Source organism: Simochromis diagramma, unplaced genomic scaffold, assembly GCF_900408965.1.
Source record: "Simochromis diagramma unplaced genomic scaffold, fSimDia1.1 OVJJ01000304.1, whole genome shotgun sequence".
In the NCBI taxonomy this organism is placed as follows: domain Eukaryota; kingdom Metazoa; phylum Chordata; class Actinopteri; order Cichliformes; family Cichlidae; genus Simochromis; species Simochromis diagramma.
Window position 1 is genome coordinate 14,146,991 of NW_024387030.1, and position 27,528 is coordinate 14,174,518.

Below are 27,528 nucleotides of genomic sequence, written 5' to 3' on the forward strand. Positions count from 1 at the left end.
TGCTGTGATTTGAATACTTTTATTGGTATAACAGGAATAGACAAAATATCTCTAGAAAGTATACTTATTGAAACCCAAAACCTGTTCGACATGAGCAGTGTATTCGTAGCTGGAGTCACAGAATAACAGTGAAAAGTCCTTAATAATAATATTATTATGCAGAGCGCCTTATTATTAGCAGTGTAGTGAATACCTCATCTTTGGGGTCAGCTATAAGCAAATAAGAAATGACTTTATGGCACATTGTGAATAATAACCCTGGATAATCGTATATTAATCATCTTCCCCACCCATTTTTCCAAAGGAGCATTCCCTCTTCACACTGCCTGAGTCACATTACTTTGAGTAGAGTACATCAGGCTAAACATGTAATTGTCACAACAGTATTGTCAAGCCCGGCAGTTTATGCTGCAGACAAACGGCTTCCTTGTCTGATAGCCCTTAACGACAAACGTGAGTCATTGTCACGAAAACTACCCGGAGTTTCCTGAACGTCGCTTTGTAGCATCTTAATAGGATGTGTGGAAGAACATTGCACTTTGATAATCTCAGAGCACCGCATGGCACAGGCTGTCAAATAATACAAAATTGCAAAGCTGTGAAGGCATGCAAAGCCATCTTTATATTTTGATGCAAGCGTTTATAGTAGCGTAAGTAAAACTGCTGGATTTCCAAAAATGACCAACTTATTTGTCTTAATATTGCCTTTTTAAAAAGCTACCTAAAAGATACACTTAGACTACGCGCTTATTTCACATTGCTTGTATGGCTCCTGTCCTTAAAGGAATGTGTGCTAACAGCTATTTCACAGACTATTTGAAACGTCAAAAAGCATCCTCTCTGTGTTCAAAATCGTTCCCCACATGGGTCTTTAGACAGCATTTTCTACAACATGTGTCACTTTTTTGACCTGTGAGGAGCTATTGTTACGATATGAGGTTTTTCTTCAGTCCTCTTTATGGGCATCTGCGTCTTCAGAGCACGTCTCTACTGTCTGCACAGGCAGTATAAGGCCAAGCATCCAGCGGGTGCCAAAGACGTCCTTGAGGTTAGCTCTCCAGGGGTTGCAATTCTCTGCAAGTTGCCCTCTCTGCATCTGACACCATGTCTGCCCCCGGGCCACCAGCAGCACCTGCTGACAACAGAAACCTGCACACACCAAACCGATGCCCAGCCACACATACAGCATCAGCACCAGGAACAACTGCAGGCCTGAGATTGTTCCTGTGAGGAGATATTGAGGAGGAGAAATTACTGTCACATATATTATTGTTAGAATGGTGGATGGTTGTAGTAAAGAAAAGAGTATTAAATGAGGTCAGTGTATATACAAGTAATACCTGTTAGCCTGAAGCTCAGGCAGACTGACCTAAATGCTTAGTTTAAGACCATTTTGATCTCAGTGAAAGCAAATATCATTAGTGTGGCCTAGCTTTGCTAAAGCCCTGCCGCCGTGCTGTTTTAACCTTCTGTTTGCAAAGGGCATCTAATCAGGACAAAGTTAGCTGAACGTGCATGAACTGAGAGGCTGCACCAAGATCCAGTTTGATATAAATGCAGATTATTTTAAGCTGTGAATCATGCAAACTCTAGCAGACTCCAACAATAAAAATATTGAGTTGTTAATTGGTGTCCCCTCTGCGATATCAGCTTTAATGGAAAACTCACCCATGAAGAAGTAACCAGTGGAGAACGGGAGAAGAGTCAAAAAGGTCAGGGGGTTCTCAAAAGAGATAGAGTACTCCACTGTTAGAAAGGCCACGCCAAGAACCAAAGAGTATAAACATGTGCAGGATGTGTAGATGCAGAACATGATGAAGTAGCGCATGTTTTTGTTGCCGATGCAGTTTCCAGTGAAGAAACAGTGGTGGTCCCTCTTAAGGATAACCTTCTTGCAAAGTTTGCAGAAGTGACGGCCGTTTAGGAGGTAGTGCGCGTCCACTTTATCTGAGCAGTGAGGTGAACACACTGGAATCACAGTCTCGTTGGCACTCTCAGCTGGGTATTTAATAGTCATTATGTAGTTCCCTAACGCATTGAACATCAAGAAAAGGAACATAACTGTATGTAAAACTTTGGACCCGTCCAGTGATGTACCCTGACTTGGGAAAATTGTTGGAATGAAGAAGCCAAAGTGAAAAATGAAGGTGACTGCTGTAGCCGTAAAAAAGTACGCAGGTGCTACAGCGTTGAGAAGTCTCAGTTTTAACATCCGGGTGAACATATCTGTGTGAGCAAAGAACACAGTTAGCAGTGCAAGTGCAAGTAACTGTAAACGTAACTGCGCAGAAGTTTCTGGTCAGTTTGAAATGTTCTTTCTTCTGAAAGCAAAGCACGTTTGTTTGTATCTAATATAACAAGAACAATGACCCAAAATGGTCTAAATCACAACTAATGGTCTGTGGAATCATAAGTTATTTATAATTTTAAATGGAACATGATAATAAATTGAATGAAATGGCCTGTTTACATCAACCACCGCTCTTTCTGTGCACATTATGTTACTTAGTTCAAGTTTATTGTGCTAAAAGTCTAACTGAGCATGCGTAGAGAGCTGAACACAGTTGTGGTCAGAGGTTTAGATTCACTCATCACGGGCATCATACTCCCTTTACAAACCACCCCATTTTGGCTTGTATGGGTGTTTATCCTTTTTTAGGTAAAGGCCCTGATGTTTGCACAGTTTTGTGGAGGGAGCAGTACTTCCTGTTTTATAAAATCTGTTCTTGCTCTCTCTCTCTCTCTTTTGTTTGTTTTTTTTTTTAAATTTACTGCATGGATTAACTTTTATTCCTTAAAGCAAGGACAAAGTGATCATTTTCCAGTCCTTTTTTTTTTAAATTTAGAGACTATAATCAGACTGAGACAGCCAATCCAGGCACTTATTTAGCCGCACTTATTGCTTCTCCAATCAGCACACTATTTTCAGTTGTGCTGACATAATTGGAAAATGGTTTTTCTAATGACTAATCAGGCTTTTAATATAACAAACTTGCATTAGGAAACACGAGGTGCCATCAAACACGCATTTGCTGAAAATAGGTCTCTGTATGCAAACACAGGTATTCATGATGAATCACTCTCAACACTTTTTACCAATTTCATGTTAGATGCAAACACAAACGTGCAGCCAAAACAGAAGATACTATAGTACAGTTTTAGCAAATAGACAAAACAAATTCTCAGCTTATGAGGATTGCTAAGTACCTTAAAGAATTGGCAGTGCTGTTTGCAATTTAAGGGGCATCAATAGTCTTAATCCAGCAGTAAAGTCATTTAGTTGTAGGGAGATTATTACATTAAGATACTTGAATTAAATAGTAGCAAATTGGAGGGAATGACCCTTCCAAGGACACAGTTTGGTCTGAGGAGAGATCAGGTAGTTCTTCCTTTCCATTGTGTCCAAGTGGTTGTTCACAGGGGATAACTGTTTAGTTCTGTGTCTACTACTGAATGCTCTTTACCTGACAATATGAAACCCTGAAATAAATCACACTGAATCCAAACCATTTACAAAGAGCACAGTGCAGAAATGTGAACAGAAGAGAGAATGTAAGCCTGCCGCTTAGAGTTAAAAACTAATTTCTGAGCAAAGTGGGGGTGGGGGACTCCCAGGGGCCACTGAGAATAGCAGTAATGTCTTATCCCTCCCTCTGTCATCGCATAACCTGCAGCACTGAAGGATGTGCAAATCACAAGATAGCAAACGACGAAAAGGAAAGAGGGCGGTCTCGCAGACCAAATTTAAAAGTTGGTCTTTACGTCCCTCATTAGAGGGCATCGACACTGTGGATGCTACAGAAAACAGAAAGCATTTATAATCTAACTGTAGTTATCCATCTCCTTCGTGTTCTGTTTTCTTTCAGAATTACATTATATCGTTTCCAGTATGTTAATGATTGCGCCAGTAATGTTATTTCCCCATAATTTCATCTCCATGGCGCGACGCATCTGCCTACCTGCAGATGTCAGAGAGCGGAGGAGCTGTCCTTTCAGCACTACGGAGCCTCGGAGCTCAGGAGCTTCTTCAAACGCACACAAGAAGGTTTCTTTGAGAGGCACTGACGTCGTTTTTACATCACCACATTAACTCCTTTGTCTACCGCCGCCTGCTGGTCCGGATGCGTCTGTGTTCCTCTTTTTCTTCACGTTTCCCTGTTAACAAGACAAAAAAGAAATTTCAACAAAGCAAAACAAGTATTATTATTTTCACATGGTTAATTCCCCATATTTAATTCCATATACATCCATTCAATAAGTATATATTTATATAATAGTACATTTTTATAAGATTAATCCTTCACTTTCTTTCCATGTGAACAACTATTATTATTACAGCATGTGAACAGTCTGCAGTGTTTAGGGTCAATGCAGGAAAGAAAGAATTCAGTAGGTGGCAATGTATCCTCAGTTATCTGACGTCCCATGCTGTTAGCGCAGAGGTCCATAAGCTAATTTTAGCAATTTCAATAAAATAAGCTTTACTCACAGGATGTAAGGCAGCTCAGTACATTTTAATTCTTTTGTTAACATGACATGACTCTCACAAACACTCCATACTAAAACACATCTTGTTGTGCAGGAGTCATAAAGGCATCAATTTTCAACATCTCACAATATAACAGGAAATTATAACTCCATTGGCAAGTCTACATGTTTACCCATCACCCAATGGACCACTATCAGTCAGGTATTGGCCTCTCCCTGTTACAAATAAATATTCTTTTTATTATTTTGTCTTTATTTAAAGTACAATTAACTTGAGCACTAATACATTTTGCATCATATCTGTTACCAGGTTAAGTCTGAGATAGATCCTCAGTATCCTTAGAGTAATGTCTCTAAAGAACTTTCACTTCATTACTTTAGTCTAGAGACCTCTCCTTTAAGGTAACATAGGATTATTGTTAATATTAAATCCTGTCTCGCTGATATTGAGATTTCTTTTTGAAAAGACACCTGTCTGTAAAAACATATACAACATTATAAACAGGAGATATTATATGTGTTCATAAAGTAATAAAAGCATGTGCAATAGGGAGCACAGGTAAATAAATATAACCTTTTTAAAATTTTCCTGTGAAATATTAGATTGTAGCTTTAAAATCTTTTGTACCTCATTCCTTCATAAGAAGCAAAGTATTTACAAATATTTTTTTCCAATTTCATTGTGAACAAGAGGCAAAGCCAACAGTGAAATATCCTGTAATCCTGTGATCCAAAATTAAACTAAACATAATACGCAACATGCAACATTATAATATAATATAATATAATATAATATAAAACCTATTAAAATATCTTCAAAAATATCATCATCATCAAGAACAATAAAACTATTTAAACGGTTTACTAAATGGTGTGTGGTAAGAGCAACAACCCACTGACAGATGAATAGTGACTGAGTAGTTGTACCCACAAAACAATGCTGTATATAAAAGTTGTTATTTTGTATCTATCTCATATATTTTAAAAAAACAAAGTAGCTTTAATTTAATAATGCTTAATTGTTTTCAAATATTTTTCCTTAATATATTTAAAAATATGTATTTTTTAAGTAAAATATACATATTTTTCTGTCTTAAATGGAATAAGCCTTTGTATTTGTGGGATGTAAACTGGAGTACGTAAAATTCAGTTTCAGATTACTGTGCATTTGGTGTTCAAAGTTAACATTAAAAATATATATAATTCATTTAACCACTTAAATCGACCTAGCTAACTTTAAGGTGGATGTCTGGTCAAATATATTTTTATGTAACTTCGAATAAAACGAATACAATTTTGTTGGCATCACCATTGCTTGATGGTCCCTTAACGCCTCCAAAGCAGGTGTTTAATTGTTAGACGGCCCCTGCGAAGGTGGGAGTTTCTCTTGTTTCTTGGCGTTAAAGAAAAATCAGCAGCATCTCTATCACCGCCGGACCTCAGCGATAAGGGAGTTTTATAAGGTGAGTGAGGTAAATATTAAAGCCGTGCGTGCCTGTAGTGATGGAAATGCAAACCGGAAGGCTTTACTGCGCTATTAGTGGCGCAATCGTTTTCATCAAGTTACGGAGCTGAAGGAAGGTGGGTGTGCAGGCTGCTGTGAGTGCTGCAGTAAGCGGGGGAACCGAGAGTCGATAAAAATGTCTGATTACGGAGAGCAATACCTTTTCCTTTTATAAATATCTTAAAGTTCACGGTACAGTGTGGTGGTGGTGGTGTTGGTGGTGTTGGTGAGGACGAGCCTGTCTCTGGCAACGTGTCAGACTACTACACCCAAACCAGGTGCATCATTTCTCCTCTCTGTCACACCTATTGTTCCCGATTGTTCCTCGTGGACTTAGCTGCGTGGCAAACCTTGAGTGAGCATCGTTATGTGTAATTTGAGGGGCTTCTTATTTTAATAAAATAAGAAGCCCCTCAGACTTCCATTCATGCTGCCACCCTCTGTCTGTGTAGCCTGATGCTGTTCAATCTGGACTCTGTTGGATTCGCACAGAAAAAAATGATACCGGTCAACTTCTTGTGACTTGTTGATTCGATGCTTATCCTGCTACATGTGATGTGGGTTTTAACACAAGGGTTACCCTGTAAAATAAATGTGATTCTTGAGGTACATTGAGCTTTTACAGTAAGTAAAGCTAGCCTTTTCTGACTGTGTTTTTTCTGTTTTCGGAAATTGGGCAGAGTACTAAACTGACATCTGGTAACATTTCCACCCGACTGTGCTGAAAGCAGGTGGCCTTAAAAATGCCAGATTTGCTATGGACTTTTGACATTTTAGTGGGATACAATATGTCAAACCCTAATGAGAGCCTGGGAGGAAAATACATTTAGAATGGTGATATTCAGATTTTAGCCAAGATGTAGAGCATAATCTTACAGGATTCAATATATGCACATCTCATCACGTTTGATAACACCAGATGAATGATAGTAATGATGGCAATTAGTGTTGTTTATTCCTTAATTAGAGAGGAGGCCTATCCTGTTTCCAGGCTCCCAATTATGCCTGTTCTATAAATAGAGGTATTGCGCTTTCAGAGAGATCTCAGAAATATCAAGAAGGGTCAGAATTAGTGTCACAGGTTGGAGTAAACAAAGCCTTGCGGGTGTGAAAAGGTCGTTTTTGAAAATCAAGGACTTCAGAATCACTGCAGATGCTTTGAATGAAGGGGAGAAACTATATGTTTTTACCTCAGTGTTTTAGACAAACAGATAGTAGGTGTTTGTGTGATCGAATTCATACCTAGATGACAAGAACATTGACTAAATTTGCAGCTGATCAATTGCTTCAGTATAAAATATGTATATATTTCATAGTTTCTTACCAAAGTGCTGTAAATTAGTTGCAGGGTTTTATCCTGTTCCTTTAAAATTTGATCCATACGAGTGCACAGTAAGTGTCACACAGGCATTAATATTTCAAAAGGCTCTAAGCTGAGATTGAACAAGGGCTTTTAGTAGTGATACGGATATGGTGCACTTGTGTAGCACTGAGCAGGTGCAAAAGGGATGGACAATATTGAGACGTATGTTAGAGCAAGTCTTAAACCACGTTAAGCCTCGTGTTCATTTTCTCCGCATACTTTGTGTTTGGCTGTTTCTTTGTGTTTGTTTCAGCACCACGAGCAGGAGGACAGCTCCAGCTGAGCAAGTAGATGAGATGAGATTCTTTGCAGTTTTGAGATTAGACAGAAGTGAAAAGCATAGCATAATCTGTGAAGATTAATACCATGCATGCAATAATTTGCACAAGTTTTAAATATTGCAAATGTTAAATGTACCAAAATCAGGTGGAGTAAATAGAAGACAAATTATGTGATACCTCTTGGTGTGCTACACCAAAACCAAACACTGTGTTTTGAAAGACCTGGCTAATGTATTTCACATCTCATGGCCCCTACAGGATTAACTGTATCCTATCACATTATTGTGATGTTATTGTAGGGTCTTTACCTTACAATATAAAGTGCCTTGAGGCAGTTGTTATGTTATGATTTGGTGCTTTATAAATAAAGTTGAATTGAATTGAATATCTATTATTTAACCAGTTAATATAAAGCCATGGTTAAAAAACAAACAAACAACAAAAACAAAGTAGATCCTTATGTATGTCAGGCCATAATAAAAAGAGATGACTGTGCTGACGTGCCGCCTTTAATACAGTGATTAATGGGAGTTACATGCATATTTGAGTCAGGGATCGGAGAGAAATAGCTCACGTTGCAGACAGATTGCTACTGTGTAGCACAAAACACGGGTCATCCAGTGAACCATCCCTCTTTCTGTTCTGGTAGTAATGCTGATGATGGTGGTAGTCATGCAGGTTCTCACAGTGAGAAATGCAGTGCAGAAAGAGTGTGACTGCACCACATATTTGATGTTTTTCTGCAGGTCATCTCCTCAGCCCCACCACCCCACATCCCAGACTGCCAGATGGAAATAAGAATGTCAGAAAACCTTTGCTGTCCTTTTAACAGACCGTTGAACACAAACAGAATATCAGAACAAAGCAAAGGCTGATGATACCACAGTTAGCTGCAAAAACTCCATTTGTATTCCACCTGTCATCTAACCACAGCATTTGTTGGCTCGGGCTTTGTTCTTTTGAAGTCTTTAGTAGAAAGTAGGCGCCCTGCTATTTGAGATTCAAGCTGTGAATTTTTACTGCTGTTCCTCCGAGGTCTATCACAGTGATGCTGATGCATGCAGCGCTGTCACTGATGTATTGTGCACAGACTTTCACAAAGAAGCACCCCGCCATAAACTTACCATACAATGAGGAGTATCAGATATTCGCAGTCATACATAAATGTCAGACTGTCTTTTGATACTTCATACTGACAGTGCCTTTTGTGGGCTAGCATTCATATCAGATAAACCTCCTTAGACATTCAGAGAGGTCACAGCAGCAAGAAACGGCATCAGATGCTGTAATTTTCAATTTCTAGTTATCAGATGAATCTGTATTAATCAAGTATTTCGAAGCAACTATGCTATATATTCATTGCAGTGTTTTTAAATGTGAATATTTTCCTTTTTTTGTTATGAACTGCTGGTCACACAGTACAATATGTTATTCTCCGCAGGTATGTTTATTAAAATGATCTGGATATCTGCAACAAATTAAAGTCCATTAAAGTTCTTTATTAATGTTTTCCACAGTAATATGTGCATATATTGCACTCAGCTTTATTTTCAAGCAGCTGTGGTGTTTAAAATAAATAGACTGTACATGTATAGGTTATATAGTGTGTAATGCTGATAATTATATCTGTTTCCGTAAGTCTCTCTTTGATTAAACCATTGCTGATTGTTTGCCTGGCAATTTTTTGTGTGCCAAGTAATTAAATGCTACTTTTTTATGTAAATATGGTTTAGATAGTGACAGAGACGTTTGTCCAGAATAATATTTTCCAACAGACAGGATTTTATGGTTGACGTGGAGGTGAGGTTTATATTGATTGGGGCTCAGGTTTTCTCACAGGCCCAGTTTTAGGATCATCTACAGGAGAATTTGCAGTGTAAGAAGCTGTGGGTGGAATCGTCCACATCCTGCGTGGTGTGCAGAGAAAATGCAGCTCAGAGAGGTTCTGTGGTTACTGAATAGGTCAGGTACAGTGTAATCAAGCATTCATATCTTAGAGCCAAGAATCACAGATGCTACATTGGTCCTAATAAGGACTGGCCCAGTCCACACAGCAACAGCAAGGCAGACACACAACCACAATCTCTCGGGGCCTTCTGAGCATGTGCAGCCAGACAGGAAGCAGGTGTTAGGTTTGTTGAGGATAGCCTGTCCAGTCATGCAAAGGCTCATTCAGCCTTCGGAAGGAGGCTGGGTGGGGAGGGGACGGTGCGTTAACTGTGAACTCTGAGCAGACACACCTCAGTGATCTGTGTTTGTGTGTCTGATGTGATAAAGAGCAAGTTGTGAAAAGAATAAAGCCCCCTCCCTTTCCCTCCACTGAGCAGGTGGTGAGCAGATTGCATTAAAACCTCCGCCCCAATCCTCCTCAGCCTCAGGCTGAGTCTGACAAGGGCTGCCCATCCACACATCCTCCACCCAAAACCCTTCACAGCAGAGGATGTAGCTCCTGCAGAGTTAGGAATAAGATGCATTCACACATGACATCCCCGTCACAACAGCAACAGTCTACCAATCAGATGCACCACATAATAATGGAAATGTCCCCAACTCACTAGCTCAGTGTGAAGTTAATGAAGAATGTCTTGCATGTCTTGCACTGAGATGGACAATCAGAATGTGTTTAATTTTCGATTGTTCAGGCAGAACTTGCCATGTATAAATGTAGCCGATAAGCCGAAGAGCTCACATTATTATGCTCCTGATTTTGTAAATGCACTTTCATCCCTGGACTTTGCTTTGATAAGAAAATATTAAGCTATTATTGATCTTCTGTTGGATTATTTGAGGGCTTAACCATGTCCTGCAGGAAAAGTACCACAGTTGCTTTTGAGTGTGTTGGTGGAAAACTACCGGGGGGAAATCTACAGGGGGCATTCAGTTTTAACCCCTGTCTACTACAGGGGGTTAGACAGAATAATATAAACTGACTCAAGGTGTAAAGTCACACAATTACAAATGCTGCAATGATCGTCAAATGCCAGTGTGAGGTGGAAAAAATACATGTATGTTACTGGGAATTATGCAGGTAATAGACGAAAATATAACTGTACAGGCTAAAACCTGAAATTATGAACATAATTACTGCCGTGCTCCATTTGTTTTTGCTTTTTGTTAATTGTTGCACTGTTGAAATTTTTATTTCTTGTTCATTTTCAGCCAACAGCTAAAGCAGGCATTGACATGATGCAGAAATTGTAGTTCAGTTAATGACTGCAAGGTCAGTCTTCAAGGCTACTGGTTAAACCTAAACCATAAGATTCCCACCATCGCACTTCAAACTTGGCATCGTGTTCTTCTATTGAACAGCTGTCCTTGCTCGGCACCAAATATGAATGCTGCATCTGTCCAGTGAACATTATTCCAAAGCTTCTGGTCTTTGACTGTATGTTAATTAGTAAAATTAGCAAAATGCAGTCTTCACTACATCACTCACTACAGACCCTGCGATAAAACTTTGGTATTCCTTATAGAGCAGATTGCTCTAAAGCTGAATTTTTTATCATCAGCCTTTTCTAATTTGTTAAATTTTTAAGGCTTATTTACATCAGAGAACAGTGTTTGGCTCTAGCCTTGCTGGATATCGCAACAGCATATAAATCGTCTAGAGAAGCTGCTAATAATAATAATAATAATAATAATAAGATACTAGAGAAGCTGCATGGACTTGGACTGCTGCAGGAAGCAGGCTTCGAGTCATCTGTATCTGATGCCGGTGGCCAAGGGTCACTGTAAGCAGTGTACAGAGAAACAGAAGCCGAAGCTTCTCAGCTTGAATGGATTCTCGATAAGTGCTTCAGCCACTGATGTTTGTTTCACTGTCTGCCCTTCAACATGATTGACAGGAGAGCAAACGCATAGATTATATAAAAGAAAAATATGATCCTCCTTTGAAGTTTGAGGCCAGACTGGAGGTTGCACTGACTCCCCATCTCATCTCGAAGTACAAAGCATTACAAAAGGAAAGAGTCTGGTTATCATGGTAACCTAGCTCTCTCTACATAACCCTCTTTTTTTTACAGTCTTTTAGGTGATACCATTATTAAGCTACGAATTTTATCCATTGTAGCTTTAAGGTTTTCATCAGAGTCAAGTGGCAGTTATCTGTTTAATTTTTTTGTCTACCTCCACTCACTTTATCCCATACATCTCAGCACGAAAGGTCGGAGGAGATCTCCCACCATGTGTTCTCTCATGCAGTTTCATTGGCTTTTTAAAAGTCAAATAAAGAGAGATTCTTTATGCAAAACACTTTTTAAAAACTAGGATTTTGCTAATTAGGGTCTCACCTTCAGAAAACCCTGCAGGGCACGGCTGACAAAAAGAAAAGTTCATGCATATTCTACCAGCTCCGAGCCGTCACAAAAGCAAACGATAAGGGAAATGTCAAATCTTTCCTGTCTGTGCAGGTGCGGCCGTCTCGCGCAGAGAGGGCATACTTTGCAAACACAAACAGAACAGCGGCAGGGGGAAAATGTTTAACAAGGCTGCAGTCGGTGCAGTCAAGAGGAGAAGCGCGCCTCTGAAGTCGTGAATGTTTTATTTATGGCGATTGCAAATTGTACTCGGGGTTATATCATAGTTATTGTGACAGTAAGTTGATTGGGTGCAGAGGTTTGGAAGTCACCAGAAGTTTACATTTTATATATAGTTCGTTTCTCAGGAAAAACGGGCCCATCGCTCTCTCGTTCTCTCAGGCAGGGGATATATCTTGATCCAGCTGAATGTTTTACGAAGGAATGGGAAGTTATACAGAGACTGTCCACCAAATGCTTTATGGTATTTATTAGCCTGTGGTGCAGCTGGGAATTAGAATCCAGCCTCTCTGAAGCAAATTTATATGTAGAGATTACGGTTTTCCCTGACATGGATTTTATATCATAGCAGCTTCTTATTTCAGCATGACAAATCATCTGTGAAGAGATATGGCACAGTTATTTAAAGGATAGTAAAAGCTAATAGTGGATGCCAACACTTGGTTTGAATATTTATTTCTTTATCTTGCTTTCACAGCCCAGCATATCCAGTGTCTTTGATATGGCGCTATATGGTGGAAGACAATGCAAGTTTGTTTGGCCCAGATTCATGGCACAGAAAATGGATCCTAATGACTTTGGAAGCCTCCCTGTTGTTTTTCTTAGCACCACCTGTTATTTTTGTTTTTGGTGTGATTTTTTAATAGTTATTGATGCCAAATTTGCTTCACACATTCATGTCCCTGTCAACATGGATTCCACTCACTTAGGTGAACCCACTGACTTCTCCTCTAGTGCCATCGAGAGATCAACAAGAGTATAATCAAGTGTCTTCGAGCTAGTGGGATTCCCATCAACCCTCAATTGGTTGGACAGGTTTTGCCTTCAGGACTAATTCTTAATAGCAAAGATTCAACAAGGTGCTGGATTTTGGTCCATATTGATTTGATAGCATCACACAGTTGCTGCAGATTTGTCAGATGCAGATCTGCCGTTGCACCACATCAGAAAGGTGCCAAACTGAATTGAGATCTGGTGACTGGGGAGGCCTTTTGAGTACAGTGAACTCGTTGACATATCTTCAGGAAACCAGCTTGGGATGATTTGAGTTTTGCAACATAGTGTGTTATAGTGCAGGAAGCAGTCGTCAGAAGATGGTACACTGTGGTCATAAGGGATGGACAGGGTCAGCAGCAATACTCAGGTAGGCTAAGTCTTCCATTGGCCTGTTTTTCTGATGTTGTGCGAATTGTAGCCTCAGTTTCCTGTTATTATCTGACAGGAGTGGACTACAGTGCGCTCTTCTGTTCCTGTAGCCCAAGTCCTTTAAGGTTTGTGTTGTGCGTTCAGAGATGCTCTTCTGCGTACATTTGTTGTGGATGTTTGAGTTACTGTTACCTTCCTAGAAGTGATGGGAATAACGGCGTTACTTTTTTCAGTAACGAGTAATCTAACTAATTACTATTCCTATCGATACAACGCCGTTACAGTTACTAACAAGAAAATGCGGTCCGTTACTACTTTTCAACAAACAGACAGTTGAAGCTGTGTTCAGCTTACCGCATCTTATATCAGTTGCACGGAAGTAGCTGTAAGTAATCTGGACGCTACAGCTTTAAGCAGCTGCGCGCGCTCGTAACTATAATTAATTACTTTTTCAAAGTAACTTGCCCAACACTGCTTCCTAGTAGCTCAAAGTGGCTATTATCCTCTGATCACTCACTTTAACAAGGTATTTTCAACCAGAAAACTGCAGCTCACTGGCCTTTTCTTTTTCTGACCGTGATCTGTAAACCCTAGAAGTGGTTGTGTGTGAAAATCCTGAGAAGGTCAGCAGTCTGACATACTCATTGTTATTGGTGCATGTCTGGTGCACAAAACACGTTGCATTCAAGGTTATTCAAATCATTATTCTTCAATATTCTGATACTCGGTGTGAACTTCAAGAGGTCGTATTGTTGGGCTGATTAGATATTTGCATTAGCAAGCAGTCGAACAGGTGTACCTAATAAAGTGCCAGTGAAAGGGTTAGTGCTAATTAGCACATTTTTGCATTGTCACCATCATTGAGCTTGTTGACATGTAAATATTAGCTTTTTGCTTATAATACTACCATCAGTGTTTCTAGAGTTTCAATATGAGGTTCTTTTTCTTTGTGTTTTAACAAATAATTTGTAGGTAATGACACAACAAAAATAGTCTTTTGAAAAAAATCCAGAAGCTGGTTTCATCAAAATAATATTAGTAAGGGCATGAAATATGTCTGGATTGAATCGCAGTTTACCGCAAGTGATTGATTTGTTGATGAACAGTGAAATTGTTTTGTCTGACACACACACACACACACACACACACACACACACACACACACACACACACACACACACACACACTTGTACATTCATGACTTGAGAAAACATCACACTGAGTTATATTCATTCTTAGGAGCCTCCTTTAACCTTCACTACTTCTAAAACACAAAAAATATCACAGTGAAAAATACTGTTAGGTCCATAATGTGTTGGACTGAAATTATGTCGTTTTTATCACGAACGTCACCACAGCAGATGTTAAATCAGACCGCCAACGTGTGTTTGAAATGCAGAGTTTTTACCTTTAATTCAAGGAGATTTAAAAAAAAAATAAATCGCACTGTTTATGAATCACATTTTACAGACAGTGCCTCATTTTTCAATGTTCAAAAGCAATTGGACAAACTAGCATAATTTTAGATATAAGGATTTTTTTTTTAAAGATACTTGGATTAAAATCCTTTGCAGTCAAGTACGTCGAGTACATCAAGTTTAGAATCAACAGACAAAACTAAATGCAGTGTTTTCGCCCTCGAGATGCTCTACCAGACCTTCAGTTGGTGCTTGTTTTTTTTTATATTTCTGCCTTCAGTTTTGTACTTAGTAACTGAACAGCATGCTCTGTTGGGCTGAGATCAGAAGAATATCCAATTTCTTTGCTTCCTTGTCTTGGGTTGCTTTTGCACTATGCTTTGGGTCATTGTCCATTTGTACTGTGAAGCCCTATTTGATCAGTTTTGTATTTGGCTCAATCTGATCAGAGAATACAGCCACGGACACTTCACAATTCATCCGACTGCTTCTAACATCAGTCACATCCACAATAAACACCAGTGACACAGTTCCACCATGCATGGTCATGCCATAACATTATCTCTACCATGTTTGACAGATGATGTGATAATCTTCAGATCATTAGCTGTTTCTCTCCTTCTCTATACTTCTGAATTCTGAGATGAATTTTCAGACTTTTTTAGAAGGTTATTTTTGGCGAAGTCTAATCCAGCGTTCTTGAGTGTAACCGGTGGTTTGCACCTCTATATTTATATTTATGAAGGCATTAATTGATTGTAGACTGACACACTTTGTCTCTCAAGTGTTAATGACTTGGGTTGATGTTGAGAAGTTGTTTTTCTTAACTATGGAAACAATTCTACCATCATCCACTTTAGTTGTCTTCTGTGAATTTCAGGCCTTTTGGTGTTGCTGAACTGGTCAGTCTTTTTTTCTTTCCTCTCTAATCCTCTGGAGTCAACAAACCCGCTGGTGTGTCCAAATCACATGACCAGTTTAAGATGGCGTAGCAATAAGACGCAGACTGAAGCCAGCAAAATAACCATGCCTATGTTTCCCATGTTGTGGACACATCTTACTGTAAACAACACTACAGAAGCATTTCAGATATTTAATAATGTGACAGTGTTGCTCTTAAACTATGTAAAAATAACAGTTACAAAAGCAAAAATGTTCCGAATCACATTTAGTGTTATGTTTTAGATCATCTCAGTAGATATTTGGGTTCAGGTGTTTGCCTTAGTTTGATATTGCTGCTCTCCCAAAGTGTGGTTAGGGTTGGCACAGACAAACACAAACATCCATCAGCTGTTTTTCTGGTGCACTGAGCAGATTAGATGACTTGAGCTAGGTTTTTCTTCTTTACAGCTTGCCATTTTTTTCTGCTTGCCCGACTCAAACTTAGGTGTAGCTCATCAGAAGCTCACGGCTCCTGTATTGACTTCAGCATCTGTGATGATAATAGTCTCACTGAGCACAGAGGAAAGATACCACTCATTCTGCCAGCGGGAAGCACAACACTGCTTCACAAGCCAAACATCAGTTTGTAATCTGCTGCGTTGGCTTGGAAGCTTGATTCGGAGGAGGAGAGATGTGGGAGCAGAGGGAGAGGCTTAAAAAGACTCCGGATTTGCAGAGTCAAATAAGCTGGAGGAGAAATGGATACCTTGGGATCAGCATTAGCATGTCTGAGCGTTTAAGCACGAGGGTTAGGACAGAAGAGAATAACCATGGAGTCGCAGCATTAAACTGCTGAGTCATGCTGTGACGTTTGTCCAAATGTTGTGCAAAACCACACCACAGTCAGCCTGTATCCTTCAGCATCCTGCCCGGTCCTTGAGGTGCAGAAGAAGAGTTTCACTGTTTGCATCAGCAGCCGGCAGCAACAGAAGTAAGTGACTTGTCTGGTAAAGGAAGGGGGGAGAGCTCAGTGGGTCAGTAGAGGTGTGTATAAGCTTCTGCAAGTCAAAGTAAAACGTAGCATGCTTGCGGTCATCATTTCTGTTAGGAAGATTGCAAAAGGGATAGAGCTGTTGTAGAAATAAACCACTTAGATTTAGTCTGTTAATCCGACAACTTGGACAAAAATAATCTCCAAAAATTCATCATCCAGTAGCTGCAGGTATAAACTACACTCATTTCTTATAATTTATGTGACAAACTACTTAATGGCAGTAGGAGTTTCTGTGTTTGTTTAGTCAGAGCACAGCGTTCGCTCTTTGTGCCATAAATGTATTTGTTTACTCGTCCATTTTTTAGCGCTAAAACAATCCCTTTGTTTATACTAATGGCTCAAATTCATCACTGGCAAAGGGAGAAAAGGTGATCTATGAAACAGAGTGTGTATGTTATGGATTCAATTTGTGACCAGTCCTCAGGGAATCTCCTTCCAAGTCATCTCCACAGGGAGGATGCTGCTGTATCTGACAGCATCTGAATATTGACTGTAAGCTATACAGTTTCACAAGCCCTTCCTGGGTTATATTTTTAACTTTCTGCTCCTCAGACCTTTTCCGAGTGTGACGTGCAACACTCGGGCAGCACTACCATTGATCTGCTCGCCTCCTACACGAGAAATCTTGCTGTGCACAACATGAGGTGTTTGGTAAATGCTTCAGAAAGCTGTGATGGAGCTTCTCAAGAAGTGACATCATTGGTGCAGCGATAAATCATCCCTAGATTAGGTTCAGTAATCGTTGCCAATTTGATGGCTTTTAGCCTCCTTTCCTTTTTTCTCACTCTGGTACCTTTTCATTTCTTGGCTGCCGTTTCCAACTGCGACTCACGCAGCGTATTTACTACAGAGCATGCCGTTCTGTGACAGCAACAACATCTCGTGGAATATTATTTTCACCATGAAATCTGGTCGTTTATGTGAATCTGCAGCACTGACGCGGAACTTTGTCAGCACTGCGTTTCGGCTCCATTTCCTCCAAATGTTTATTTAGTAAGGAGTGTACACGAGTCGAGCAGCTGGGAGTGGGGACTGTATTGATTGAAAATGAGGATGGTGTGTGCTGGAGGACAGATGGTTCAGGCCTTCATTCTGTGGTCATGGCAGTGTGAGTGATCATATCCTGTGCACGCTTCACAATCTGTTCGAGCTTGCAGTTGGGTTTGTTGTTAACTCTTGTTGGGCTTGGGCTTGTTTGTATTTTTTCTAAAGAGCATCCGGTAAATCTGTTATCCAGTTTGTCACTTTCATGTAGCATCTCTACTTCCATTTGTCTGATAAAGAAAAGGAGCAAACGGATCAATTGTAGCTAATGGACCGTGATGCTCATTAAACTGATCCTTGCAAATGCAATCATAACTGCACTTAGAGTGTGTGTGGCACTTGTCTGATGAAAGTGAGTCACAGCAGTGAATGAACTTCCAGTTTCACAGATTATTGCTAACTAACAGTGTCATTCTGATTCTTTACAGGCAGAGGCTGGGTATTCAAAAGATGGGTGCAATAACAACAAAGACTAAAGCTGTTTAGAGTGACCCGTGTATTCTTTGAGAGATGAATTGCCACATTATTTATCACACAAAATGAAAAGGTTGGCTCATAAACCGTGAAGTAAAACTCCTCATTTAGCTGGATTGGGTGCTACCGCCTAACTTGAAGTATGAAGGTGGTTCTTGTTAGCTAATATTAGCACACTTTAGGTATATAACACTGCTGTGTAAGTGTAGTTTATATACCACCTGTGACTCTTTTAAAGCCTTTCATCTTCAAAACATGAGGAAACTTATTTGTTAAGCAGATGAAGTTTACATGTAATAAAATGTGCTTTTACAATGGAGTTTTTAGCTAAATGCTAAATATTAACATGTTAAGATAATGCTAAATTAGCATTAGTTTAAATACTATGGCTGACACATTGTAAGTGATGCTCATCTGTATTTCCCATTAGATATGGTCCAGTGCTGATGGCTCAGTCTGAGCTGTTCGTGACGAGAGCTTCCCCTGTGGAGGCGAGGCCCGTGGAGCTAGATGTTCTGGGGTTCCTGCAACGTTTTGGGGATGAAAACAGCACAGCTGAGAGATGCTACCGCTCGCACTCCCACAGCAGCGTCCTCCAGGGTCTGCCATTTGGTGGGGTTCCCACGGTCCTCGTCATCAATGTCGTAATCTGGATGGTAAAGACTCAACCAAACTAACTAACACTCAATATTACTACACAATAATACAGAGCTTCCCAAAGTGTGGGGCCCACCCCCTAGGGGGGGCGCAGAGCCATTGCATCGGGGGCGCGGTATGAAAAGGGGAAAAAAAAAAAATGCTTGGACACTGCTAGCACAGGGCGCCCGAATATGCTGAATATGTTTCCAAACCAACTACTAACTACTCCTACATTTTGGAGATGTTAGCTCTTTATACAGTAAAGTTACAGCGGGATACAAATAATATCAGGCTGATCCTGCCACGATTTGTCCCCCCGGTTCAAATCCTGGACAAACAGTCTCCCACAGCTGTTTATGTTTTTGAACCCATTTTGCACAGAGAGGCATTTTTTTTTGAAAAATGTATTGATAGCAATGTTGAATATTATTACACAGGAAAAAACAACTACATGTAAAATAATGACACCGTGACGCCTCTGCCTTTGTAAATGGAGGGACAGTAACTGCGTGTGTGTATGTAAGCCTGTAAAACCTGAAGATAGAGACAAAATACTGTTTATCTGCCATTCTGCAATTCCTCTCATGTAAACAATAACGTGGCGCACAGCTGACGTGAAAAAAGGCACATACCTTTGACGTTGCGTGACGAACTCTGTATTCCTCGTCCACACGTTAACGCAAAAAAAGGATTTTAAAAAATCTCAGTTATCGGTGATTCGAAGCGCCGTTTACGTGTGGACGAAACAGCTGCGTTTTCAAAAATACCCGTGTAGGTGCGGACGTAGCGTAAAAGAGTTAGTAGTTTATTTTATTACTACCTGCAGATTACTTGTATTTGTTTAATTGTTTCACTAAATGTTTGAGGTGTGAAATAAACCGCAATGGAGCAAAATATGGGTGTGTGTGGTTGGAGGATGTATTTGTGCGTGCGCGCGCACCCGGGGGGCCGCGAACATTTTTCTTGTAAAACAAAGAGGGGCCAGCAAAAAAAGTTTGGGAACCACTGCAATCATACAACAAAGTCACAGTAGCATGCAAAAGTCTTGAGCCACCCTTCATGTCATTGCATTTTCTTTCCAAGGAGCCAGACTTTTCGTCATTTTTATTACGTTGGTCCTGAGTAATAGTTACCTGAGCTTTGTGAAGGTCTCTGGGCTTTTTTGGCTGATTTTTCACTCATTATTAGTCCCATTTTGTACCCAATCATTTTCCAACTCATGTTTTTTTTTTTTTGTTCGCTAAACCACTTAACACTAACCTATGAGTCATTCAAAGCATAGAAAAGGCACCTAACTCAATAGATGAGCCAGTGTCGTGTCTAGATATTACAGATAGCTTAGCAAGGAAGCAATTTTAAATGGTATCTTTAGGCAACAACAGAATTTGTTCCCATTTCTTTATCTGAATTTATGAAAAATGCCAAAGATAATACAGTTTGACAGGCATTAAATCTTATTTTTGCATCAACAAGGTTATTCCCAAAGAGTTATTAGCTGGAAAACCTGACATGAATCAGCGTGGTGTGCAGTGTGTCCTTATAAAATCTGATAAAACTGGGCAAGTGGAGGAAAAAAGAACAGGTAGCAGATGAATAGCGTTCACTGACACAGGACCTGAGAGATGCATCTGGCCCTTGAGTTGATCCATCTACTGTTTGCTAAATGGTCTCAGTGAAAGGGTGGCTGTGAAGAAGCCATTCTTATGGAAGGGAATCAGGGAGAAAAGGCTGAAATATGCCAAATTATACAAGAACTAGACTAAAAAAATCAGTGATAACAGGCCTGGATTGATGAATCCCAATTTAGTTCAAATCACTGTGAATAGTTGACCTCCTAACTCTTTCATGGCATGCATTTTAAATTTGTCTTTGCTATTTTCTTTTACCTAATTTTTGTTTCTGATTAAAGTTAGATCCACACATGAGGACATTCACTTTAAATTTCGATAGAACAGTTGCAGTATAATGTCCTCGTAAGTGGATATCAGGCCCTTGTAGAGCAAAATGTAGTATTTTGTTCTAGACAACCCAAAATGTGATGTCCACATATGTGGACACCAGGTCCTAGGAGGTTAAGGCGGTGTTCAGAAGAGAGTTAATGTCTACAGCCACCTATAAAATGTAGAGGAGGCTCGGTCATGGATTGAGGGTCTATTTTAGCCGGTGGTGATGGGGACGGATTTATGAACATAGAAAAGTATTGTCAGACAATACGGCAACACCTTCTTTTTTCAGCATGACACTGATCCCAAACACACTGCCAGGGGCCATACTTGGATACAAGAACACACAATGGAAAACTGTCAGTCATGGATTAGCCTCCCCACAGCCTGGGCATCAACATTACTGAACAGTGTGAGATCATTTTGACAGAGAATGAAACAAAAATATACTTTATTTCCACATATGTTTGCGCAAGTTTCTGTAAATACACCTATCTCCAATTTTCATGCAAAGTATAAAGACATTAGGAAATCCCAAGGTTTTTGCACAATACTGTAACTCTGTAGAGTCATGGCAAATTGAGAGATAAACTTATTTCAAGTCCTATGTTGATATTATCTAACGGTTCCATTTTCTCCTATATTGATTAATCTACTCACTATTCCCTTTTTGTCCAGCAGAAAGTAAACAGTGATTTGTCTCACAGCTAATATTGTTCAGAGACTTTTTCTCTGAGCGTGAAAAAAACAGAATATCTTTATATTCGAGAAACTGAAACAGTGGAGTTTTGTATGAAAATAAAAATGAGATTCTTGAAAGTTATTCTTTCCCAAATTATAAATCCTTCAGCTTTGGTAAAAGCACATAAACATCTTCCAGTTTATAATATTTGTGTCACCTTCCCCTTTTGTATATTTAGAGCCAAAATCCGTAACATCTGCACTAAACTACCTAATCTTACAACTCTGACGAGGTCAGTAGCAAGTTGTGGGAATTACTATATCCTGTATAACACTTTGCATTTGGAGTCTTTTGCATAATTATTGTGATCTGTGCATGCACAATCTATAATCCAAATGGAAGTAAAAGCACTGAAAAAATAAAAACCTTCAATTGCTGCAGGACCAGGATAACACCACTACCTTTACTCAACCTACCATAGCTTTTCAAACCTATCCACCGTGTACGGAAGGCAGGAGGTTGACCCAAACGCAGGACTCCAAAGATAAAAGGTTAACTCAAAAGGCAGCTTCAATGTTGAACTCCTACAAAGATACAAAAGAAATGCAAGACAGGAGTAAAAAAATCCAAAAACAGATAATCTTCAAGGAGAACATGATACTAGGAAAGACACGGCCACGAGGAAAACTTGACAAAGGACAAAGGGAGACAATAACTAATGAGGGCAGAAAAAACAGGTGGGAATTTCAAAAGCAAATAAGTAATAACAAAACAAGGGAAGTAACACTCAACATATAACACGCATGAGAGGAGAAACTTTCACAATAAAACAGGAAATCTAACTAACACCGAGACAGTCTCTCAACACAAAATTGACACAGACAAAAAGGTAAACAAACACAGAGACACAACTGACTTCACAAAGGAGACACAACAGGACAAAACCCAGAGAAGAAACTAAGGGCAACGGAAAGGGAACCAATGAACCAAAAGTCATCTATAACTAACCTAGAGACACAAATAGGGAACCATTAACAATAAGAAAATAACAGAATACAAATAATAAAAATCACAAGGAAACTACCAAAACTCAAAATCCTGGGTCACACATCAGGGACCCAACTCCATTAGTTTTGTTTTTTCTTTTTAAAAAGCTCTTAAACAGGATATAAACCACAGTCTCCCTGGTGACAAACTTGTGATCCAAAGCTTGACTCCCACTTGTTCCGCATGATCATTCAACAAACAAGGAGCATCAGGAAGATATCAAACACTGATTCATGTGTCCTGGAAAAGCTAGAAACACACAGAAAGCTTCATGTTTTTTACTAATTGCATGACATCCCATTGATTATGCAAATTTCGAACCAAAACTCTTACAATTGCATGTAACGTCAAAGAGTCGTGACTTGTTTTGTTACCACCACTCCAACCTCCTTCTGTAGATTTTGTTACTCTTTAAAAATTGAATTTGCACTACAGCCCACTTGTCTGAAATAAACCAAAGGCTGGGGCAAACTGCGCTGTCCTATCAACTAAAGGCTAAATGCCAAAAATAGAACTTTAAAAAAAAAAAACAAAGGAAAACCTTTTCTGTCTGTCTAATATTGCTACAGTGTGTGCGTGAGGGGCCTGAACCAAAAGGTCATCCTGTGTGCGTATCTGCGGCACCAGCAGCATCTTACAGAACAGCAGTAATTGACGCCCAAGGACAGAGACTTTTCTGTGAGGGGTTCCTGTGTTCTTAGATGCATGGATTTCTTTTTATTTATATATATATATATATATATATATATATATATATATATATATATATATATATATTAGGGGTGCAACGATACACAAAATTCACGGTTCGGTTCGGTTCGATACTTTGGTGTCACAGTTCGATATTTTTTCGATACAAAAAAAATGTTCATGCCTTTTTAATTTGTCATTTATTAAAATTATAAATATATATTTTAACTCAAAAGTACAGTTTTTAAATTTAATGTTGCTGAAACAAAAGTAATTAAAAAAATAAATATATCACTGTGATTGAGGAATCACTCATCTTTGGAAAAGAGAGTTTATTACAGAGAAATGGCTCTTTCCAAAATAAAAGCTATACTATACGCTTCTTCTGGGCTATATTCTCAGCAGCATATTGTAGCGGGTCAGGGCTGTTCGGGGTTCTGTTTGTATAGTTATGTTTTGTTTATGTTGCCATAGTGACGGGTGACGCCCTCTCGCTGCGACGGTGTGTCCTTCCGGGGTCAGAGGGCGCCCTGTGTGTTGTTGTTGTTGCTGTGCGGTTGCCACGCTGAGCAGTTAGCTAGCGGCAGTGTTCTTCTGCAGATGTCAATAAACGGCTGTGCTCCCTGGCTAGCTCACGGGAAGCAAGACCAAACAACACCTCCGTCTCCTCGTTGTCTGAGCTCGCCACATTGGTGTCAGAAGTGGGATGATGGTGGCACCCCATGTTCTGACCCGAGTGACTTTTCCCCCGCCGGTCGTGACCGGCCGGTGCGCCAAAAGAAGGTACCTGGATATTTGCAAAGTGAAAGCAAAAAACAAGCGCAAATTCAACCGCGATTTCAATATGTCACATATTGACAGTGGCTCACCGATGCCAATGACATAATTACCCAGCTACATTTCCGAAAGAATGCAAAAGCATTGACATATATTTTCCCTTCCTACAATAGTCCGACGGGCAGGGCAGAGATAGATTTTGGTAGTACGACTGGAAAAATCGCTAGCTCCGGGACGTCGGGCTAGCGATTTTGCAAGCCCTGTGTTACAGGCATGGCCCTTTAAGGATGAAGCCTGATGGGAAATGTATTCGGGATGTGTGTAGCGGGACTGCCTGGTGTGTGTGTGTGAAGAGAGAGAGCGGAGAAGGGGAAAAAGTAACGGTTAGCTACAGAAGAGGAAAAGAAAATAAATAAAAGGAATATAATAACTCCCTCGACAGCCAGAGTTGTGTCGGCGATGCTCGCTGTGAGTAAACTGTTTCAGCCCACTGTACGCGGTGTTCGTGCCTTAGAGAAGAAATAAAGTTTGGTGAAGCAGTTTCCTACGCCTCCTTCGATCTTTTTGCTAGCGGGGTTGACCTGTATAGTAAGCTGTTGCCGGCTACGAGTCAGTTACGGAACCTTCAAGTAACTGCCAGAGGTTTCCTTACTACGGTTCGGGGCCGCGGATCTGGCGCGGTAACACCTGTATCTGATTGAGGAATCACTCATCTTTGGAAAAGAGAGTTTATTACAGAGAAATGGCTCTTTCCAAAATAAAAGCTATACTATACACTTCTACTGGGCTATATTCTCAGCAGCATATTGTAGCGGGTCAGGGCTGTTCGGGGTTCTGTTTGTACAGTTATGTTTTGTTTATGTTGCCATAGTGACGGGTGACGCCCTCTCGGTGCGACGGTGTGTCCTTCCGGGGTCAGAGGGCGCCCTGTGTGTTGTTGTTGCTGTGCGGTTGCCACGCTGAGCAGTTAGCTAGCGGCAGTGTTCTTCTGCAGATGTCAATAACTGTAATATCTTTACGTATGTTCGTAAATAGACTTCGGTGAACAGGGCTTACAAAGGGGTTATATATAGAATTAAAAAATTATCAGTTTTTCAAGTATCTTCACAACTCTGTGTTATTGTACTTACATTATAACCAATCCGGTCCTTTATCCCTACTTAAAATATTTTTACAGAACTACTGTAATATTTGCTGCCATTTCTGCTGTCCTCTTGGCCAACTTACTCTTACAAAAGACATTTTTAATGTTAATGAGATTGTTTTTAACTGCAAAAATAAAGGTTATATAAAAGTCACTGCCAAAAACTGATTGTGGCTTCTACCTTGTTACACGGATGTTGTTTGTGGCTCAAGATGACTATATGTCATCCATGAGGGATGTATTTGACATCTGTTTCATATATTATAGCCCAACAAGTTACTTATAGCAGTTTAAATACGAGCAATCATTTTTTGGCAAATACCGGAAATCAGTTTTTGGCAGACAATCACTTTTTGGCACAACAACGGCTGTGCTCCCTGGCTAGCTCACGGGAAGCAAGACCAAACGACACCTCCGTCTCCTCGTTGTCTGAGCTCGCCACATTGGTGTCAGAAGTGGGATGATGGTGGCAGCCCATGTTCTGACCCGAGTGACTTTTCCCCCGCCGGTCGTGACCGGCCGGTGCGCCAAAAGAAGGCACCTGGACATTTGCAGGACTTTGTGTGGGGCAATGGGGTCGTCGGGGACGACTGACCCCTTAGGTGGGGGCTATGTAGCGGGTCAGGGCTGTTCGGGGTTCTGTTTGTACAGTTATGTTTTGCTTATGTTGCCATAGTGACGGGTGAGACCTTCTCGCTGCGACGGTGTGTCCTTCCGGAGTCAGAGGGCTCTCTGTGTGTTGTTGTTGTTGTTGCTGTGTGGTTGCCATGCTGAGCAGTTAGCTAGCGGCAGTGTTCTTCTGCAGATGTCAATAAACGGCTGTGCTCCCTGGCTAGGGAAGCAAGACCAAACGACACCTCCGTCTCCTCCTTGTCTGAGCTTGCCACAATATTAAACATATCAGGTCCCCATAAGGAGAATCATGTGCTAACGGCTGTCTAAATGACCCGGGTAAAGTTTGTAGCATGCATGCTTGTTGTTTTTGTCTGCTTCCACTTGTCTTTGCACTAGGATGATGTCGGCGTAAATGTGCAGTCATATTCTTTGTGTTCCCACTAGTGCTGTCAGCGTTAATCTCGTTGAAATGACGTTAACGCCACAACACGGCAAATCTCCGTTAACGAGCTACCCCTGCATGGGGCTAGACGGCTAACACGTCAACGAGCTAACTGCGTGCTAACACACTAGTTCCCACCCATGTAATTGAGCATTGCATGGCACATCCAACATACTGTTTTACTTTAGTCCATGACCAAAATAATTCCAAACGCCAGATCTGAATGAGGGTGGGGGAGGTTCAATTTGCCATGTTGCAAGGAGAGCTTAACTTCTGTCTCGCTAGCTTGCCCTGCTCTCTTCCTTCTGATGATGCTGTCTGTGTTGAACGCTCAGTGGATCTGCGCTAGACAGTGCAGCCTAGGCGGAGTAGTCGAAAGCAGATTCACTGAGCGCTCAACACAGACAGCATCGTCAGAAGGAAAGTTGATAAAATAAATTGCAAATTTTGTATTGTTTGATACATATGCATACCGAACCGAAAGCACTGTATCGAACGGTTCAATATCGATACGAGTATCGTTGCACCCCTAATATATACACACACACACACAAACACCCAGCACCCCCCTGCGGGCGGTTTATCCTTCAAGCTCGGGTCCTCTACCAGAGGCCTGGGAGCTTCAGGGTCCTGCGCAGTGTCTTAGCTGTTCCCAGGACTGCGCTCTTCTGAATAGAGATCTCCGATGTTGTTCCTGGGATATACATGCAGAATCACCATTCAAGTTATTTATTAGGACAGTCAAAATGTGGTGTAGGCGTGAATGTCAGTGATAATGGCTTAAAGCATTTTTAATTTGTAGTTCTCTTCAGGAAAAGGCTGGAAAAATAAACCCAAACTTTAAACTAAACCAGCGCCTTGCAAAAAACAAAACAAAAGCTCAATGCTTTCTGTTTGTCTCCTCATTGTCTGGGTTTTGCATAATTATGTACAAGAACAGAGAGAAATACAAACACATTATGTACATGTCATAGACGTCAAGTTAAATCTGCACATTTTAACGTCCTTTTTTGCAAAGAATAATACAGCGTGCGCACTGTTTACAAACACAGATGCATTTCTTTTCCTCCCGTGTTCCAGATAATAATAGGCTTCCATTTTCAGCTGTCAGCTAACTCAGTTCCACTGTCAGGCCTCGTCAGGCTTGATCTCTGCGCTGATAGGACTTCTCCATCTGCCACCTCCATGTTTTAATTGGCTCATTTTTATCAATGCCTGGTTGTCAAGCCAACAGCGAAGGTTGAGCGCTGTCTCTTAATGGCGAGCATGAGTCAAAGCGTGCTTCCCCCCAGGTGACGGGAGCACGCCTCTGCATCAATTCCATCATCATACAGAATAAATCATCAGTGGGACTTGAGGA

General features: G+C 40.4%; 2 protein-coding genes across 5 annotated transcripts in view; one reads left to right on the forward strand and one right to left on the reverse strand.

The window, feature by feature from the left end:
- Nucleotides 1–59: 59 nt before the first annotated feature.
- Nucleotides 60–4,071, reverse strand: zdhhc22 (zinc finger DHHC-type palmitoyltransferase 22). Its single transcript, XM_040041969.1, has 3 exons — nt 3,960–4,071; nt 1,669–2,226; nt 60–1,224 (listed from the first exon to the last, which is right to left on the reverse strand). The coding sequence occupies exons 2-3, from the start codon at nt 2,222–2,224 to the stop codon at nt 947–949; spliced, it is 834 nt and encodes a 277-aa protein (XP_039897903.1). The 5' UTR covers nt 2,225–2,226; nt 3,960–4,071; the 3' UTR covers nt 60–946.
- A 1,757-nt stretch (nt 4,072–5,828) lies between these two features.
- Nucleotides 5,829–27,528, forward strand: part of tmem63c (transmembrane protein 63C) — a 40,746-nt gene continuing 19,046 nt past the window's right edge. Inside the window, exons 1-2 of one of the 4 annotated variants that reach the window (XM_040042159.1) lie at nt 5,829–5,951; nt 18,620–18,845. In XM_040042159.1, coding sequence (XP_039898093.1) covers nt 18,636–18,845 — 210 coding nt within the window. In that variant the 5' untranslated portion in view covers nt 5,829–5,951; nt 18,620–18,635. Of the gene's footprint in view, nt 5,961–14,509; nt 16,609–16,643; nt 17,780–18,619; nt 18,846–27,528 lie in introns of those variants that run through there. The other 3 variants (XM_040042161.1, XM_040042160.1, XM_040042158.1) reach the window with 3 other exon arrangements.

Coding starts and splice junctions, on each gene's coding strand:
- zdhhc22 (XM_040041969.1), bottom strand. CDS start 2,224: ATGTTCACCCGGATGTTAAAACTGAGACTTCTCAACGCTGTAGCACCT. Junction 1,225..1,668: donor CACTGGTTACTTCTTCATGG/GTGAGTTTTCCA, acceptor ATCTCCTCACAG/GAACAATCTCAGGCCTGCAG.